Source organism: Canis aureus, chromosome 20 (assembly GCF_053574225.1).
Source record: "Canis aureus isolate CA01 chromosome 20, VMU_Caureus_v.1.0, whole genome shotgun sequence".
Classification (NCBI taxonomy): domain Eukaryota; kingdom Metazoa; phylum Chordata; class Mammalia; order Carnivora; family Canidae; genus Canis; species Canis aureus.
In genome coordinates this window covers 23506586-23527639 of record NC_135630.1, presented here as the reverse complement: position 1 = coordinate 23527639, position 21054 = coordinate 23506586, and the positions used below count along the sequence as shown (strand labels likewise).

Genomic DNA, 21054 nt, shown 5'->3' with positions numbered 1-21054 from the left:
TTAAGTGCACCAACATGTCTGCGCTAGGAATCTCAGATGGAAAGGAAAGAGGAAAACAGGAAAAATATATGAAGAGATAATGACCGGAAAAATCCCCCCAACTAGATGAAAAACATTAACATATTCAAGAAACCCAGCAAATCCTCAAGGAAAAAACATTTGAAAAGATCCATACCTGCTAGATCTATTAGTCATAGAAAAACAAACACCATATGATTTCACTGATAGATGGAGTTTAAGAAACAAATGAGCAAATTAAAAGACTCTAAACTATAGAGAGCAAACCGGTGGTTGCCAGAGAAGTGGTTGGGGAAATCAGTGAAATAGGGGAAGAACATTAGGGTACATTTACTGTGATGAGCAGTGAGTACTGTATAGAATTATTGAATCGTATTGCATACCCAAAGTTAATATAACACTGTATGTTAACATAATGGAATTTTTAAAATAATTTTTTCAAAAGATCCATACCTAGATATGTCAGGTATGGTTGATTTCTCTTAGCAACAATGGAGGCCAATGTAAAATAGCCCAAACAGTCTTGAATAAGAAGAATAAAGTTGGACAGTTCACACTTCCTGGTTTCAAAGCTTATCACAGAGCCACAATAATCACTGTAATACGACGTAAGAATAAACCGATAGATCAATAGGATACAATTGATAGTTAAGAAATAAACCATAGTATTTATAGTCGATTGATTTTTTTAACAAGAGTACCAGATAATTAGTGGGGGAAAAATAGTTTTTTCATCAATTAGTCTTGGGACAACTTGATATCCACGACCTCATACCATGTACAAAAGCTAACTCAAAATAGATGATAGACCTATATAAGAAAACTATAAAACTCTCAGGAGGAAACACAGAAGAAGATATATGTATTTTTAAGTTAGAGAAAGGTTTATTAGATCTGATACCAACAGTACTATCCATAAGAAAAAAATAGTATTTTAGACTTTATAACAGTAACAACTTTTGCATTTCAAAAATTAAGAAAACGAAAAGGCAAGCTATATAACTAGGAGAAAATATTTGCAAGTCACACATCTGGTAGGGGACTTATACCTAGAATATACAAAAACTCTTGCAACTCAGTAATAGATACATGACCCATTTTTAAAAATTACCAAAGAATTTGAATAGCCATTTCTATAAAGAAAATGACCAAACCAATAAGAATATTAAAAGACATTCAACATCATTAGTCATTAGGAAAATATAAATAAAAATCAGTGATTTACTACTTTATGCATACTAGGATATATCAATAATAAAAGAGATATTAAGTGTTGGCAAGTATGTAAAGAAATCAGAACCATCACACATTGCTGGTAGGAATGTAAAATGATATGGCTTCTTGGGGAAACAACAGTTCCTCAAAAACTTAAATATAGAGGGAGGGGTGCCTGGGTGGCTCAGTTGGAAGAGCATGTGGCTTTTGATCTTGGGGTGGTTTGAGCCCCACACTGGATGTAGAGATTACTAAAAAATAAATTTTAAAAAACAATATTAAAGAAGTAATAACTTAGAGTATAACCCAGGAATTCCACTTCTAGGTATATGCATTAAAACATAAATTAAAAACATATTCACACCAAACTTGTACATGAATGTTCATAGCAGCTGTATTCATAATACACAAAAGGTGGAAACAACCCAGATATTTATCAGCCAATGAATGGTTAAATACAATGTGTCATATCTCTTTAATCTTCCATAAAGTAGAATGAGGTATTGATACAGCATGGATCATCTACAGCATGGATCTACCTTGAAAACATTAAGTGAAGGAAGCCAGACACAAAAGCCCACAGATAATATTTCATTAATACAAAATGTCCAGAATAGACAAATTCATAGAGACAGAAAGTAGATGAGTGGTGTCCAGGTACTGGAGGAAGAAGAGAATGAGGACTGACTGCTAATAGGTATAGGATTCATTTTTGGAGTGATGAAAAATTTCTGAAATTAGGGGTGATGGTTGTATAAGTTTGTGAATATACTAAAAGCCATTTATTTTGTATACTTTAAAAAGGAACTTTATGATATGTGAATTATATCTTAACAAAGTTGTTAGAAAAGCATGCAGTAAAATGTGTTTATGGATTGGAAGAACACATACTGTTAAAATGTCTATATTACCCAAAGCAATCAACACATTTAATGCAATCCCTATCAAAATACCACCAGTTCACAGAGTTGGAATAAATAATTTGAAAATTTGTGTGGAACCACGAAAGACCTCAAATAACCAAAGCAATCTTGAAAAAGAAGAAGCTGGAGGCATCACAATTCCAGACTTGAAGCTGTATTACGAAGCTGTAGTCACCAAGACAGTATGGTACTGGCACAAAAACAGATACTTGACTAATGGAAGAGCATAGAAAACCCAGAAAAGGTCAGCTAATCTTCAACAAAGCAGGAAAGATTATCCAAAGGAAAAAGTCTTTTGAACAAATAGTGTTGGGAAAACTGGACCAGTTTTTTACACCATACAAAAAAATAAATTCAAAATGAATGAGAGATCTAAATGTGAGACAGGAAACCATCAGATTCATAGAGGAGAACATACAGACAGTAACCTCTGTGTTGCATTGGTCATAGCAACTTCCTACTAAACACATCTCCAGAGGCAAGGGAAACAGAAGCAAAAATGTACTTCTGGGACTTCATCAAGGTAAAGAGTGCAAAGTATACGAGACAGTCAACCAAAAGGCAGCAGAGAAGATATTTGCAAATGACAAATATAAAGGGTAAATACATGAAATACATAAAGAACGTATCAAACTCAGCACCCAGAAACCCAAAAAGTCCAGTCAAAAAATGGGGAGAAGACAGCAATAGACAGTTTTCCAAAGAAGACATCCAGATGGCCAGCAGATACATGAAAAAAATGCTCAATCATTCATCATCAAGGTAACACAAATCAAAACCATAGTGAGATACCACCTCACACCTATCAGAATGGCTAAAAGTAACAACATAGGAAACAACATGTTGGTGAGGATGTGGAGAAAGAGGAACCTTCTTGCACTGTTGGTAGGAATGCAAACTGATGCAGCCACTAGGGAAAACAGTACGGAGGTTCCTAAAATAGTTAAAAATAGAACTGCCCTACTATTCAGCAATTGCACTACTGGTATTTACCCAATGGATCAAAAGTACTGATTCAAAGGAGCACGTGTACCCAGATGTTTATAGTAGCATTATCAATAATAACCAAATTACGGAAAGAGCCAAATGCTCATTGACTGATGAATAGAAAAAGATGTGTGTGTATGTATAATGGATATATGTTACATATATTAATATGATGGAATATTACTCAGCCATCAAAAAGAATGAAAACTTGCCATTTGCAGCAACATGGATGGAGCTAGAGTATATTATACTAAGCAAAATAAGAGAAATACCATATTATTTCACTCGTGGAATTTAAGAAACAAAAGAACATAGGGGAAGAGAAAAATAGAGAAACAAACCATAAAAGACTTTTAACTACAGAAAACAAACAGGGTTGCTGGATGGGAGGTGGGCGGAGGGGGCTAAATGGGTGATAGGTACTAAGGAAAGCACTTGTTGTGTTGAGCACTGGGTGTTATGAGTAATGAATTACTAAATTCTACTGAAGCCAATATTACATGATATGTTAACTAGAATTTAAGTAAAAATGTAAGAAAAGAAAAATATGTTTAAAGTGCTGAAAAACCTGTCAGCCAAGAATTCTATAGCAAGATAATTCTTAAAAGCAAAATAAAAAAATTCCCAGGCAGACAAAAATTAATAAAATTTGTTGTAGGCAAAACTTCCCTAAAAGGAATTCCGGGGCAGCCCCGGTGCCGCAGCAGTTTAGCGCTGCCTTCAGCCCAGGGTGTGATCCTGGAGACCCGGGATCAAGTCCCACATCGGGCTCCCTGCAAAAAAAAAAAAAAAGGAATTCCAAAGGAGGTCCTTAAAGTTTGGAAGAAATTAGACCACTGATACATAAATCTGCAGGAATCTACAGGAAGGAATAAAGAATACTGAAAATGGTAATCATAGAAGTAAATATAAAAAGGGTGTGTTTCCTCTGATTTTCTTTTAAAAGTGGAATTTCTTTAAAACAATTTTAACTGAATTACTGATTTTGTAGGAAACGTAGATGGAATATAAACAGCAATAGCATAATAAGGACAGAGAAATAAATCAGTACTAGAACAAATTTAACTGTATTTTACCAGATTAAGTCCATATGAATCTGAAATAGAATACGGAAACATACTATAATTCCTGAAGTAACCGTGAAGAAAATAACTGGAAAACTACAGGCAGAATATTGGCACACTAATTAAAATGATGTAATAAAATGCATTTTAAAAAGACTAGTAGAAGGCAGTAAAAAGGAAGTAGAGAAATAAAAGACATGGGCCTTCAAAAATAGTGAAATGGCAGAGATGAACCCACTATATCTGTAATCACATTAGATTCTATTAGACTAGCAGTCTTTATGTTCTGTCTCCCTTTCTGATATTTCCCACACTAAATGCTCCAGAGAAAAGGCAGAGAATATCAGATTGGGTTAAAAAAAAATAAAGCAAGATCCAACTATATGCCATCTGCAGGAAACATGAAATTCAAAAACACAAACAGATTTGAAAGTAAAAGGCTGAAAGAAACATACCATGCAAACAGTAGCAATAAAGAGAGCTGAAGTGTTTACATTAACATCAAACACATTAAGATGAGAAATATGAGACAAAGAACAGCATTTTATACTGGTAAAAAGGCTAATACATTGGAACATATAACAAATATAATAGTTATATATAATTAAATAGTAATTGCATGTGTTAGTAACAACAGAACCCCAAAATACATAAGCCAAAACTGACACAATTGAAAGGTAAAATCATTCTACAATTATTGTAGGAGGTTTTAATAGTCTTGTCTCAGCAGTTGATAACATAACTAGACAAAATAAGATTATAGAAAAACAGTGCCAACTAAACTGGCCTGTCAGCAGCACTACATCACAGCATAATATATTTTCAGGTACACATGGAATATTTTCCAGTATAAACAATATAGCAAGTCTCTATAAGTTTAAGAGGATTAAAATCAGACATACGTTCTTAACCACTATGGAATTAAGTTAAAAATCAATAGTGAAATGAAATCTGGAAGGTTACCTGTTTGAGAATTAAACAGCTTAACTTCTGAATAACCCATGAGTCAAAGAAGAAATTATAAAAAAATTTAAAAAGATCTACAACTGAATGAAAATACAATATTAAAATCTGTGGAATCAAAGGCATGGTTAGAAAAAAAAAAGCTTTAGTCACTTACATTAGGAAGAAGAGAATTGTAAAATCAGTTATTTGAACTTCTACCTTGAGATGTTAGAAGAGCAAATTAAATGTAGGAGAGAGGGAATAATAGAAAATAGTATGGAATTCAGTGAAATAGAAAGCAAAAAAAAATCAATGAAATAAAAGTATTCATTGAAAAAAAACATCGATAATCCTTTAACTGATAAATTGGAGGTAACACAAGTGATCAAAATTTGGAATGAAAGAAGGATCATCACCACATATCTCAAGAGCTAAAATAATTATAAAGGAATAATATGAACAATGTTTTGCCCAAAAAATAGACCTGTTAAATGAACACATTCCTAGAAAAATCTAAAACCTGACTAAAGAAAATACGTAAATTGAACTAAAGTAGTTTAATTATTAAGATTCTCTTCCTAAAAATAGAAACAAACCAAGAAACAGATTGGGTTAAAAAATTAAATAAAAGCAAGATCCAACTATGTGCCATCTGCAGGAAACATAAAATTCAAAAACAGAACAAACTGATGGTTATCACAGGGGTTGGGGTATGGGTTAAACAAATAGATGAGGATTGTCTCTGAGTACCAAGTGATGTATGGAATTGCTGAATTGTTATATTGTACACTTGAAACTAATATAACACTATATGTTACCTGGAATTAAAATCTAAAAACTTACTCTTTTTCTAAAGAAAAGCAGAGTGCAAATATAGCCTTACTGGTGCATTCTATCAAATTTATATGCAGAAAAACCCCCCAAATTCTACAAAAACTCTTCCATAAAATAGAAAACATTTCCAGCTTCTTTTATGAGGTCCCTATAATCCTGTAGTTTACAGAAGCATTATTCATAATAGCCAAAAACTGCAAACATTCAGTTGTTCATCAGTTAATGAATGCGTAAACAATGTGATAAATCCATATGATGGAATACTAATCAGCAGTAAAATAGAACAAACTACAAATACATGAAACAATGTGAATGAATCTGAAAACATTCTGCTAACTCAGAGAAACTTGACACAAAAGAGTTTGTATTGTGTTCATCAATGTTTATGAAATTTCTAGAAAAAGCAGAACTCTAAAGACCGTAGATTCATGGTTGAGTTGTATCTAGGAATACGGATTGGAAGGCAAATGGGCACCGTGGAACTTTTTTGCAGGTGATAGAATTGTTTTACAACTTGACTGTGGTATGATTGCATACCTTTATAAATATACTAACAATCATCAAACTGTATACTGTGAGTGCATATATGGTATGTAATTATACTTCAAAGCTTTTTAAAAAGTTCATCTATATGTTCATTCATAAAAAATGAAATCAAAATAGTGATGGTGGTTATCTATAGTTTGGGGATTACAGGCAGTTTTTATTTTCTTCCTTAGATTTTCTCTGCTTTTCAGGTTTTCTGTAATGAGTATGACTATTTTTTTAAAATGTTAGAAACAAATTGTCTTTAAGGAATGTCAGAAAAGAAAATGGTTAGTTTCAAAAATAACAAAAATAGGAATTCAAAAATATTTTCATTAATTTTTAAAATGTCAGACTAAAGAAGATTAGGGCTACTTAACTTTTCATAAGCCAAATTCTGCCTATATTCTATAATTCAGTTTTTTTTCTTTCTATAGTGTATGTCTGGATCCTATCAAGAAGCTAAAACTTTGTTGAAATCCTACTTGCAGCAGCATGGCTATGGCTCCTGGATTGTGAAATCTCCCTGTATAGAACAATTTAGTATGTGATTTAGGCAATCCATTGTCATATTAAAAATCTTTTATTTTTTGGTGTCTTTGACTAGTAAATATGTTTTAAAATTTTTGGTGGTTTTCAGCTTTCAGAACAGTCTTGCAACAGCAGTGTCCAGATATTGCTGAAAATAATAATTTGCATTGAAATGTTGGTTTTTTTTTCTTTTTGGAAAAATAATTACCTGAGTCATTATGCAACAATTTTGTATTTATTTTTACAGGCATTATAAAGCCACTACCCTTTTTGTAGCTTAATAGAAAATTTCTTCTAAGTTTTTGCTTAAAGCTGTCCATACAGCAAATATAGTCAACATTATTTCTGGATAGTTCACTCAGGTTGTTTCTTTTGCAATTAAAATTAGAATAGGGGAATACAAATAATAGTTCTTGCTATTGTTGATTAATTCAACAAATATTTGAGTGCCTAATATTTGCCAGTCACCATGCTTGTGTGATAGTAAAAATAGCAACTAAAACATCATCTCTCATGTCAAAAAGTTTATGAATGCAAACTGCATATATGCTTGCAGAAAAATGTTTACCATGTTAGAGAATAATTTTATAAATTAGCTATTCTGATTAAGGGTCATCATAAATGTTTTAAATAAGATTGCTCATTTCAAGTGTTATATATGATCTATCCAAATGTGATTTAATATTTATAATTTAGATAAGTAGGCATTTCTGATAATTAACAAAAGATTATTTAGCTTACACTTGTATTTTTCACAGTGATTAGATCAAAAGAGAAAGTTTAGTTATACTTGAATTAGGCTATATTAGTAATTAGTAAAATTGTGAGTTTGTTCCCTACTTCAACCTCTTCAACCTATTCCTTAGTTTCAGTTGCAGATGAATTAAACATTACTGGTTCTCAGACTTTGTTCCTCTTAGCTTGGATCTTTATGATCTCCAATGAGGTCAGTATAGGTTTTTTTGTCTATTCTAAAAGTATCTTAGCAGGATTGAAATTGATACTAGTGGTTGTCATTCTTTGTTCAGAATTAGAGGCTTGATAGAAAGGACTCTGAATTGGCCTACATCAAAAGCAGCAATCCTTAATTCTTTTATGTATTATGGTTGTATAAGATACTTTGCTTGAAGAAAAGCAAACTTGATCAATATAAGAAAGTTCAGATTTCTAAACTTCAACTTTTAAAATTGTTCAAAAGCCACTAAACTAGTTACATCTAAGTTTAAGTCCTATTTTAACTCTCAGGTTCTGTTATCTGAGATAAACATTAAGGGATGGGTAAAAATTAGGAAGGCTGAAATGGGAAAGAGAATGTATTCCAGTTGCAAATAACAAAGCAAAGATTAGGTGGAAATGTTAGTGTTTGAGGCTATAGCATAGAACACTGGATGGGAAAGTTGAGGATTGAGTCTAAGCAGATGTTCTCAGTTGAGTAGGTCAGAGGGGAACCCTTGAAAGATTTTGTGTAGGAAAAGACACCATTCCACAACGTTTTTTTGTTTTGTTTTGTTTTGTTTACTTACTATAGAAATTTCTAAACATACAAAAATAGAATAATGAATGAATCCCCATGTACTCATCACCCAGCTTCAGTAATTATTAAAACAACAATCTTATGTCCTTTATATCTTCTCATGCTGGGTTATATTAGAACAAATACCAGACATGTTCGTTCTTTTCTTTTCTTTTCTTTTCTTTTCTTTTCTTTTCTTTTCTTTTCTTTTCTTTTCTTTTCTTTTCTTTCTTTTTTCTTCTTTCTTTCTTTCTTTCTTTCTTTCTTTCTTTCTTTCTTTCTTTCTTTCTTTCTTTCTTTCTTTCTTTCTTTCTTTCTTTCTTTCTTTTATTAAATTCCAGTTAACATACAGTGTAATATTAGTTTCGAATGTACAGTATAGTGATTCAATACTTCCATATATCACATGGTAATACATCATCACAACAAGTGCACTTCTTAGTTCCCACCTCCTATTTCACCCATTCCCCCACCCACTTCTCTCTGGTAACCATCAGTTCATTCTCTATAATTGAGTCTGTTTCTTGGTTTCTCTCTCTCACCTGAAAATACTTTGATACAAATCCGTGAAATATGAGAACTCTTTAATACACAAACACAACCACAATCTAGTTAGTACACCTTAAAAATTAATAGTAATTCTCCAGTATATAGGTGTTGTATAGGTTGTTGGAATCAAGATCAAAATCAACATCGATATTTATTGGAATTTGTGTTAAATATCTATTGACCTATAGATTTTTCTCTTTTTTTTTTTTTTTTCTTTTGGTTAGTTCCTGAAAAACACCTGGGTTCTTAATGGAGTCTTCTGCAATCTCATTTTTGCTGCTTACATCTCCATGATGTCGTTTAATGTGTTCCTTTGTGTTTTGTATTTCCTGAAACCGATAGTTAAAGCTAGAGGCTCTTTCAAATAGAGGTTCAATTTTCCTAGCAAGAATACATCATAGGTAGAATTGTGTACTTTTATCACAAGATACAATGTCTGGGTTGTCATTTTTTTTAAGGATTTTATTTATTCAGGAGAAAGGGGCAGAGGCAGAGGGAGAAGCAGGCTTGCTCTGGGGAGCCTGATGTGGGACTCGAACCCAAGACCCTGGGATCACCACCTGAGCCAAAGGCAGATGCTCCATCACTGAGCGACTCAGGTGCCCTGTATGGGCTGTCTTTTTGTGATACTCGCAGTCATTGATCATTGTCTAATTCCAATATTTCATTAGGAATTACAGGTGATACTCAAATTCTCTCATTAACTGGAATCTTTCTGTTAAAAAAAAAAGTTTGTTTATAGATAATTTGATACCTGAGGGGTAGTTTGTTTCTGTCTCTATGTTTTTAAAATAGTTGGTTCCCTGTCATTTTTTAAAGTTAATCTGTGAGAATTTTTTTTCAGTATCATTATGAATTTAAACATATTTGTTTCCCTCATTACAATTCATATTGTTCTCTTGTCAGTAGGAACCTATTCTAAACCTCTCCGTGTTTTCTTCTAGTTGATGTTTCTAATACTTTAGGTAATATCATTTTGTATATTCTATTCTCTGTTGCTGATACATAGACAGAAAACTATTTTTTTTTATTTTGGCCTTATATCCAGGCACCCTGCTAAATTAATTCTAATAGTTTATTGTAGAGCTTTTTGGATTTTAGTCATACACAGTCATGTCATATGTGAATAATGACATGTTTTATTTCCTCTGTCCCAGTCTTTATCTTCTGACTTTCCTTTTTTGTACTGGCTATAATTTTCCAGGACAATCTGAATAGAAGTGGTGTAGCTATGTTTGTGTCTTATATGAGAACTGTGTCATGTTGATGCCTTTGTCTTTTGAATATCATCTCAATAGTCTTTGTTATTTCCTTTCTTTCTCCTATGACCAAATGTTCTTGCCTCATCTTGTGCATTTGTTGCCCTGTTCTTGTAATTGGTTGTAATTTCTCTCCAAAAAGCTCTATTTCCTTTTCATAGAAAGTGGTAATCTGGATGCTAGGATCTGGTATCATTAATACTGAGTTTTCCCTCCCTAGGTCTTTTTAGAGAAAAAGACCTTGGAAATATGTACATTAAAGTAAAATGTTTATTTGTTCATGTTGATGCTTTCATTTCAAATTTAGGTCCACAGGCTTTTTAATTAATCTCATTTCAAATTTAGGTCCACAGGCTTTTTAATTAATCTCGTAAGTCTTAACATTTGTATCTCCTTTCTCTCATACCAAAATCCTGACTGTAATGAATAGCTACATGATTTCTTATTCATTTTTTCCAATAACTCCTACACAGTAGTCTCAGAATAATATATACCAATAGTAATAGGATTGCTGAAAACAATCTTTTTTGATTCCTGAAAACAGTTTAAAATTGGTTTTGTCCTTAGGATGTATCATACCAGATTCATACAGCCAATTTGTTTTATTTTACTTTTTAAAATTTTTTTAAAAGATTTTAAAAATTTTTAAAAAGATTTTATATATTTACTCATGAGAGACACAGAGGGCAGAGACACAGGCAGAGGGAAAGGCAGGCTCCATGCAGGGAGCCCGATGTGGGTCTCAATCCTGGGGCTCCAGATTCAGGCCCTGGGCTGAAGGCGATGCTAAACTGCTGAGCTACCCAGGCTGCCCAAAACCAGTTTCTTTTTTTTTTTTTTAAAGATTTTATTTATTAATGAGAGACACAGAGAGAAAGAGTCAGAGACATAGGCAGAGGGAGAAGCAGGCTCTATCCAGGGAGCCTGATGTGGGACTCGATCCTGGGTCTCCAGGATCACGCCTGGGCTGAAGGCGGCAGTAAACCACTGAGCCACCCGGGGCTGCCCTGTTTTAAAGTAACTTAAAATAACTTCCTTATAGTGAGTTGTGCCTCCAACTCAAGACACAGTTATAATTATTTAATTTAGCTCTTGATACTTAAAAATTGAGATTTAAAAATTATTATATGAAAATATAACATATCTAGGGGTGCCTGGCTGACTCCAGTCGGTTGGGTGTCCAATTCTTGGTTTCGGCTCAGGTCATAATCTCAGGGTCCTGAGATGGCATGACATGTCAGGTTCTGCACTCAAAAAGGAGTCTGCTGGAGATCCTGTCCCTCTGCCCCTTCCCCCATTCATGCATGGGTGTGCATGCACTCTCTCTCTTTCAAAATAAATAGATAAATCTTTAAAAATATATATGTAACAAATCTGTAATACACAGTATATGCAGAAACATCTATCTTTTTTCCCCTGTCCCTTCCTGAGAATGTGTGTGCATTTGTACTTACTCTCTGGCTTTATATACACAATGTAAAAAAAAAAAATATATATATATATATATATATATATATATATATATATGCATATGTACATAAAATTATTAGGTTTTTCATTTATCCTTTATTTTTAATGTAATATACACATAAACATATGAATAGTCATTTGGTTGTGGCTTTTTTGCTATTATAGTGCTCTAGTGGGAGGTTTTTTTTTTAGGTTGCTTAGAGTAGAAGAGACTAGAAAGGCAGGAGGCCATTACAGTAGCCTAATAAGTGATGATGACCTCAATCGAGGTTGTGACCAGTTACTAAAGGGAAGAAAAATTCAAGCAGTGGTGGGGAGATAGGACCTAACAATAGAATATATGAAAGAAAGGAGAAGACAAAATGAAAATGATACTGTGGGTTTGAGCTATAAACTGGAGGTACTATAAGTAGAGGAGTCAAGAATGGAATCTGATGTGGCTGAAAATATTGGAAGTTTTGATACATATTTTTAAGGGGGTAATAAGATCATCAAGTGGAAATATTCAGCAGTTGGAAATATAGGTACAGAGGTCTTTTGAGAAAGCTGTGGAATAAGGATAAATTAAGAATCCCTTGCAAAGAAGCAGTTCTCAAGTTGTGAGAAAAGATGTTTCCTTTTTGGGGGAAAGTATGAAAAAATAATATTGGGATTAGATTCCCAGGAAACTCTTCTATTTTGCATTTCGAAAAATAAGCAACAGGTGGATGAAGAATGAGGTTGGCAAAAAGATATTTGAAAGAACAGAATAGGCATTCTTAGGTGCTCTGCAGGTCAAGAAAATAATTAGAAAAATACCACTAGAATTGGCAACCAGGAGTTTACAAATGACTAAAATAGCAGTTGCCGAAGCTGATTGCTCAGGAGAGCATCACTCAAGGGTACTCTGATTGAGTAGATCTGGGAAAAGCCCCCAAATCCACATTTTAACAAGTTTTTACAGATGTTTTGATGTGGGTAGTACATTTACCACACTGAAAAACACCACCCTGCAAAGTAATAAAAGTTTGGTGGTGTCAGAAAGATTGGTCACAATTAAGGAATAAATGGGAAATGAGGATTTGGAGTCAGTGGCTGAATTCTATTCTTTCTAGCAGCTTGATGATGAGACTAATATGGTTGTTTGGATTTGGGGGAATTTTTTTTGCTTATAAAGAAGGGGGAGATCCCACCAATGTGTGTGAATTTATAGTGGAGCCACATAATGTGATGTTTATGACTTGCTTTGGGGAATAGGGGATGTTAGGTCAGATAATTGGCCTACTTACAATCAGATTAGCCCTACTTAGGGAATTTTGGGTGATGTGAATGTATTCCTGAAATGGCTCAAGCCAAAATGGAGGAAATAAACTATGAGTAAATAGAAATAAGTGGAAGTAAAACAGTTTCACTGAAAGGGCAGATATGAAAGAATAGGAGATTGTGTTCAGGTTATTTTCAAAGTCTGAATTTTTAGATACTTAATTCTGGTCTATATTTTGTCAGGTTCCCTTCACCTCCAGTCTTACTCAGTTTTTAGAACTAATACAGTGGTTGAAATCTAGGGATAAAAGATGGCTTATGATTTGAGATTTAGTGTTCATTCCATTCAGTCTTTGAGGGATCTGTGTGGTGCCAGAGATAGCTAGAGCCCTGAACAGTCAACTCTGGCCTTAGGCAGCCTATTATTTACCCCCATGTTTAATAGTGCCATTTTCTTGTCTGTGCCATGGTATGAAAAAGGTTAGAAAGAAGTATTTTAAGCTTTTTTTTAGATTTTATTTAAATTCAATTTCATTAACATATGCTGTATTATTAGTTGTACAGGTAGGATTTAGTTATTCATCAGTTGCATGTAACACTCAGTGCTCATATCAAGTGCCCTCCTTAATGCTCATCACTCAGTTTGGTTACCCTATCTCACCACTCAACCTCCCCTCAAGCAACCCTCAGTTTGTTCCCTAGAGTCAAGAGTCTCTTATGGTTTACCTCCCTCTCTGTTTTTATTTTACTTTACTTTCTCTTCCCTTCCCCTATGTTGATCACTTCTGTTTCTTAAATTCCACATATGAGTAAAATCATATAGTATTTGTCTTTCTCTATTTTGCATAGCATAATACACTCTAGTTCCACCCATGTCATTGCAAATGGAAAGATTTCATTCTTCTTGATGGCACACAAAAAGGGTAATGTTCCCTTTGTGTGTATATGTATATATATGTACATGTATACATATATACATACACCACTTCTTTATCCATTCATCTGTTGATGGTCTTTCCATATTTTGGCTATCGTTGACCAATGTTTATAGACCTATCTGTAAACACTGGGATGCATGTGTCCCTTCTAATCACTATTTTTGTATCCTTTGGATAAATACGTAGTAGTGCAATTGTTGGCTCATAGGATAGTTCTGTTTTTTAACTTTTTGAGGAGCCTCCATACTCTTTTCCACAGAGCACCAGTTTGCATTCCTACCAGCAGTGCAGGAGGGTTCTCCTTTCTCCACATCCTCACCAACATCTGTTGTTTCCTGAGTTTTTCATTTAGCCATTCTGACAGGTATGAGGTGGTATCTCGTTGTTTTGATTTGTATTTCTCTGATGATGAGTGATGTTGAGTATTTTTTCATGTCTGTTAGCCATTTCTGTATGTGTTTGGAGAAATGTCTGTTCATGTCTTCTGCCCACTTCATAACTAGATTTTTGGGTTTTTGGGTGTTGAGTTTGTAATGTTCTTATAGATTTTGGATACTAGCCTTCTATGTGATAGGGCATTTGCAAATACCTTCTCATGATTCTGTAGGTTGTCTTTTGGTTTGTTGATTGTTTCCTTTGCTGTGCAGAAGCTTTTTATCTTGATGAAGTCCCTCATTTTTTGTTTCCCTCACCTCTGGAGACAAATCTAATAGAAAGTTGCTGTGGCTGAGGTCAAAGAGATCATTGCCTTTGTTTTCCTCTAGGATTTTAATGGATTCCTGTATTATATTTGGGTCTTTCATCCATTTTTGAGTTTTACTTTTGTGTATGGTGTATGAAAGTAGACCAGTTTCAGTCTTCTGCATGTTGCTGTCCAGTTTTCCCAATACCATTTGTTGAAGGGGCTTTTTTCCACTGAATATTCTTTTCTACATTGCCAAAGATCAGTAGACCAATTAGTAGAGGGTCTGTTTCTGGGTTCTCTTATTCTGTTCAGTTGATCTGTGTGTCTGTTTTTGTGCCAGTATCATACTGTCTTGATGGTTACAGCTTTCTAAACTTTTTAACAAAAATTGTGATGATGTTGTTGATCAAAAATTGTTGATTATGTATTAAGGCACTACCTATAGGGAGGAGAACAGACATTTAGTTATATCTATGTTAGAAAAAATTTCTAGGTTGGTTGGTACTTTTAGATAATGATATTTCATTTTGCACTTAAAGTGACATGACTGAGCATTACTTTAAGGAAGCCTTAGATGAAACCAGTGAAAAATAATTTGAGTAAAATATATACATTAAATATGTGCAAATACTTTGAAAATAATGATGACTGGATATGAATGTTGTCAAGCTTCATAGCAGTTAACAAAGAGTCACTGTTACTTTCAAATGCAAGTTTATTTTCTTTCAGAATGAACTAAAATTGATGGTTCCTAGATAAAGATAATTGTTCTTTGATGTGAAAAAGGAAAAAGAATATTGTTAAGTAAACAGGAAGCATGAGAATTTCCTCTTTAGAAATCTTTTGATCCTGAGACCATCCTATAAATTGTTTTAAAACACAACTTTCTCTGTCACTTCTTATGTTATTATAGATGTCAAAAATGTCTGATTTTGTTTAGTGTAATAGTTTTTGTAGTACCAAAGGAGCATGTCAAACACTGTCAAAACAGCATCTGTTTTTGGAAATAATGTAATTTTTGTTAAAAATTCTGCAGTTGTCTCTATGGGTATTTGACATCTGAATTGTTTTCTGTTTTCATAGAAACCATAGTTGTTGTTTGTTACATGATGGTCGAGGTAAACATATACCAATCCTGGAAGGTTGGTATTATCATTTAAAACTTTAAAATGAATTATTTCTTGGGAGTTAGAGTTTTAATTGTTCTGCATGTATGTGTATGCTTTTCAGTTTTGCTTTTCATTTTGACTATAATATAGAGGAAATTCATTGTTGTAGAGGAAGCATTCTAATATGTAACTTGTTTGGACAGATAACTTGAGAAAATGAAGTTACATCTGTGGACGCTTTTCCAGAATTTCAGTAATTTTTTCTACCCACTCTTTGAATTATTCCACTAATTGAAAAATAAAGTACAGTTTTATATCATTTTCAAATTAAACTTTGAATATTTTAACTCTGAGACTGTCAGACTTTACTGTATTTGAGAACTGAAAAATACAGTGTTGGCACTGCCTGCAGTATTTTTTTTACCATAGGAAAATCCTTGATTTGGATTTTTTTTTTTTGGGAGTCTACAACAATTATTCTTCCAGTTTGCTTACTACTTCCTACTTTATTGTTTTTTAGCCAGTTAAGATAATTCTGCATTTTTAAAAACGTAGTCTCTTTCCTGCTGTATTGTCTTATGTTCTTCCCTCAAATCTGTAAGACCAATATCTCTAGTTCATCTTACATATAACAACTTATATTTATAGCAACCTATTTTAAATTGATACAACTTAAGTTTGAATGCATTCTGAAGCTCTACATTTTTACTCACACAACCTGCATTTCATGTTTTTGATGTCACAACTTAAATATTATTTATCCCTTAAATAATTATTATAGTTACTTTTACTATTATCTTTTAATCTTCATATTATTCTTAAAATTGCTTGATTCACTACCTTAACAATACATTTACCTATACCAGTGAGATTTATACTTTCGTATATTTTCCTGTGACTTAGTGTCCTTTTGTTTCAGCTTAAATACATTTAACCTTTCTTGTAGGGTGTTCAATGGTGATGAACCCTTTTATCCTTTAGCTTGTGCTTATCAGGAAAACTCTGTCTCTCCTTCAATTCTGAAGAACAATTTGAAGAGTATTTTTGGTTGGCAGGTTGTTGCTGTTTTTCTTTCAGCACTTTGATTATATTGTGCCACACTCTTCTGGCCTGCAAAATTTCTGCTGAAAAATCTTATAATCTTATGGGGATTTTCTTGTACATAACAAGTTGTTTTTCTCTTGCTGCTTTTAAGATTCTCCTCTTTAAGTTTTGACATTTTAATTATAACGTCTTGGTGTGGGTCTCTTTTGGTTCATCTTAGTTAGAACTCTTTGGACTTTTTGGATCTGGATGTCTTTTCCTTTCCCCAAGTTAGAAAAGTTTGCAGCCATTATTCTTCAAGTTTTCTTACCCTTTCTTTCTGTTCCTTCTGGAATTCCTTCAGTGCAAATATTGGTCCACTTGTAAGCTGTCTTCATCTTTTTCATTCCTTTTTTTCTTTTTGCTGCTCTGATTGGGTGAGTTCCATTGCCCTGTGTTCAGGTTCACTAATTGTTTCTTCTGCTTCATCCAGTCTACAATTTTGTCCCTCTGTTGTATTTTTTATTTTTTTATTTTATTTTATTTTATTTTTTTTATTTTTTGAGGTTTTTTATTTATTTATTCATGAGAGACACAGAGAGAGAGGGAGAGGCAGAGATGCAGGCAGAGGGCAAAGCAAGCTCCATGCAGGGAGCCTGACGTGGGATTCAGTCCTGGGTCTCCAGGATCATGCACTGAGCTGAAGGCAGCGCTAAACCGCTGAGCCACCCAGGCTGCCCTTTGTTGTATTTTTTTAGTTCACTTACTATAGTTTTTAGCTCTCTCATTTCCTTTTGGCACTTTTATATTTCTGTCTCTTTGTTAAAACTCTCATTCTGGGGATCCCTGGGTGGCGCAGCGGTTCGGCGCCTGCCTTTGGCCCAGGGCGCGATCCTGGAGATCCGGGATGGAATCCCACGTCAGGCTCCCGGTGCATGGAGCCTGCTTCTCCCTCTGCCTGTGTCTCTGCCTCTCTCTCTCTCTCTCTCTCTGTGTGACTATCATAAATAAATAAAAATTAAAAAAAAAAAATTAAAAAAAAAAAACTCTCATTCTGTTTATTCGTTATTCTCCTAAGCTCAGTGAGCATCTTTAGGCCCATTGTTTTGTAGTTTATCAGGTAAATAACTTCTCTCCATTTCATTAAGGACTTTTCGAGGTTTTATTTTGTTCTTTCATTTGAAACATACTCCTTTGTTTCCTCATTTTCCTTGACTTTTTGGTTGGTTTCTGTGCTTTAGATAAAACAACCTCCAGTGTTGTAGGAGTGGCCTCATGTAGGAGATGAACCTTACTGCTCAAATTTTTTATAGCTCTTATTGTCTCTTAAGCTTTTGTGAATGTCCAAGCAATCTATTTTTGTTTTGCTTTGTTTTAGTTTTAGTTATTTGTTTGTTTTTAAGTTTTTATTTAGATTCCAATTAGTGGCACTTCCTCAACCACTTGGAACTATTAAGTATTTTTTCTATCTATCTATCTACATTCATTCACACACACACACACACACACACACACACACACACACACAGTATGCCATATTCCAATACAGAACTGAAAAACTATTTTATTTCTAATAGCTCCCAGTAGTTTAGGGTGTGCCAAGACCTCTGTGTCTCAAAGGGGAAGATCTCAGATCTGACTGGAAGCTAGATCCTCAGGCAGCAGTTTCTATATATACAGTCCTGTGTGACTGCAAGCTTAAGCCCTGCTGACCCCAGAGCCAGGCAATCTCGAGGTATCCTCTAGGCAGCAGTCATAAGGATTTGGGCTGAAGACAAGTGTATAAGCTCTTTTATAGGAGATACTAGTGAACTGTAGCAAGGTAGAGTACAAAGATGATGTCCCCAAACTTAACTCCCTGAGATGACCTCTGTAGCCTCTAGCCATATACCAGACCTAAAGCCTGCTACTATAGAAACTCCAGGATTAGCAAGTAGGCCTCTTTTACAGAAATCCTAGGGTGGGGGTGAGGGTATGTTTTACTGCTGTGTAGTGCCCTGGGAGTGGTAACCTCCCAAGAACTGTTTCTTTGATTGTTACAGTCCCAGAGGATCCAGGAACGCAAGCTCCGGCTACTACCCACCAGCCACCAGAGCCAGGTGAGTGAGGGGTGTTATCCCCTGAGTGGCAGCCACAAAAACTCTGTCACCAGTTGTAAAAGTCAGGATACTAGATGTGTAGAAGCTCCTGTCCAGGAGATATTGTCACTATGGTGTGTGGGAGAGGGAGAACACAATGGTGGCACCCTCAGGCTAGAGTGAGGCAGTAAGGGAATGCAAAAATGACACCCACTGCAAAAAAGAAAAAAAGGAAGATGATACTCACTGGCTTTAGCAAGACAGAGAACAAGAAGATGGCACCCACTAGCTTCTGTTCCTGAAGAATATCCCAGAAGACCCCTGACCCTCAGACCAGTGCTTTAAAATTAAGAAATAACTTCTTTCATATAAAGTCTGGGAGCTTTTCAAATGGTTACGTCTGTGCTGGGCCCTGGAATAGCTGGGTCGGTGCACAAGCCCTTTAAGAACTATTCCTCCCCATACATCTCCTTGGCAAGAGTCCTATTGGTATTCAAAGCCGGACAAAGCCAGGGGCTTGTCCCTCAGATGCTGGTTTTAAAAGCCGGGGTACCTGCTGGTAGGATACAGACTCTTTGCTCCTCAGGGAGAAGCTATACATTTTCAGCAGCCCCCCTGCCCCAATTATGTGTCACTGTGCTGAAAATGGAATTTATGGTGAGATTGTGTCTCAGTTCTTCCTTACCTTTAATACAGTTTCCCTCCCATTTGCCCAATGTGAGGGAGTTGGTCTGGAAATTTTTAGGTTTTCTTCAGAGAAAATTATTCTATGTATATCTGTAGGTCCAGTATGTCTGTGGGAGGAAGTGAATTAAGGATCTGTGTTACCGTCTTGAACTGGAAACTCCAATCCATTTGTATCAAAATTCTTCCCATTTTAGCTAAGCTTATAAAAGTTATATAAGTATAACTTTTCCATGAAATTTTTCTGAAACCTTTAAGTGTCTCTCCTGTCTCTAAAATCTTATATATCCTATCCTTATTTTATTACATTTATTTTTACACATGTATTAAATTGTAAATTTACTCATTTTTTACTTATTGCCTCTTGGACAAGGACTTTCCTGTAGTAATTAGTTCATATTTATTTATTGAAAGATGCAGTCAATTAAAACAAAATTTTCCCAAGAATGAAAGGTACAACTGTCTTTCATTATCAAGAAATAGTAAAGTTACTACTACAGAAATTTGGAGGATTTATTGGCTCCCATAGCTATATGTTCTTGTAGATGAATTGTCTTGTTTAATAATTTACTACTAGAATTTTAATGACTACATGTCCTATATAATTGTATACTTACTAACATAACTTGTATTTTTAGAATCCAAGAACTTTTTGAATTATTAAGGTATATGATGCTAAGTTTAAGGTGTTCTTTTTTAAATAAAGGAGTTATTTTTCCTCTAAGAATTTTAGAAACTCTTATTTTGAAATAATTAAAGGCTCATAAGTTAGTTTCATAAATAGCACAGAGAGATCCTGTGTTAGCTATTACCCACCTTTAAAGGTGCATTTATTTAATTATAGAGCATTATCAAAACCAGGAAATTGACTTAGGCACAATACTATTAAGTAGACCACAGAACTTAGATTTCCTCAGTTTTCATATGTACTCCTTTTTCTTTTTTTTTTTTTAAAGATTTTATTTATTTATTCATGAGGGACGGGGGGGGGAGAGAGAGAGAGAGAGAGAGAGAGAGAGAGGCAGAGACACAGGGAGAGGGAGAAGCAGGCTTCATGCAGGGAGCCCGACATGGGACTCAGTCCCGGGTCTCCAGGATCACACCCTGGGCTGAAGGTGGTGCTAAACCGCTGAGCCACCCAGGCTGCTCTGTACTCCTTTTTCATGTGCATAATTTTATGAAATATTTTCATATGTGTATATGGATATATTACCACCATAAAAGACAAATTTGTTCCATCCACAAAGGAACTCCCTCAGGCTTTTTTTTTTTTTTTTTTAGATTTTATTTATTTATCAGAGACAGAGAAAGAGAGAGAGGCAGAGGCAGAGGGAGAAGCAGGCTCCATGCAGCGAGCCTGACATGGGACTTGATCCCAGGACTCCAGATCAAGCCCTGGGCTGAAGGTGGCGCTAAACCGCTGAGCCACCAGGGCTGCCCTCCCTTGGGCTTTATAGTCAAG

The 21054-nt window shown here is 34.6% G+C and overlaps 1 protein-coding gene across 10 annotated transcripts in view; it reads left to right on the top strand.

Moving 5' to 3' along the window:
• Window positions 1–21054, top strand: part of ADAD1 (adenosine deaminase domain containing 1) — a 98705-nt gene that overhangs the window by 34201 nt on the left and 43450 nt on the right. For 4 of the 10 annotated variants that reach the window (XM_077861132.1, XM_077861131.1, XM_077861133.1 and 1 more), the window contains exons 12-14: window positions 6949–7054; window positions 7909–7988; window positions 18873–18929. The exons of 1 other annotated variant lie outside the window; for it this stretch is intronic. In XM_077861132.1, the coding sequence (XP_077717258.1) occupies window positions 6949–7054; window positions 7909–7988; window positions 18873–18929 (243 nt within the window). Of the gene's footprint in view, window positions 1–6948; window positions 7063–7908; window positions 7989–15781; window positions 15841–18872; window positions 18930–21054 lie in introns of those variants that run through there. 5 more of the 10 variants (XM_077861137.1, XM_077861136.1, XM_077861134.1 and 2 more) reach the window with 4 other exon arrangements.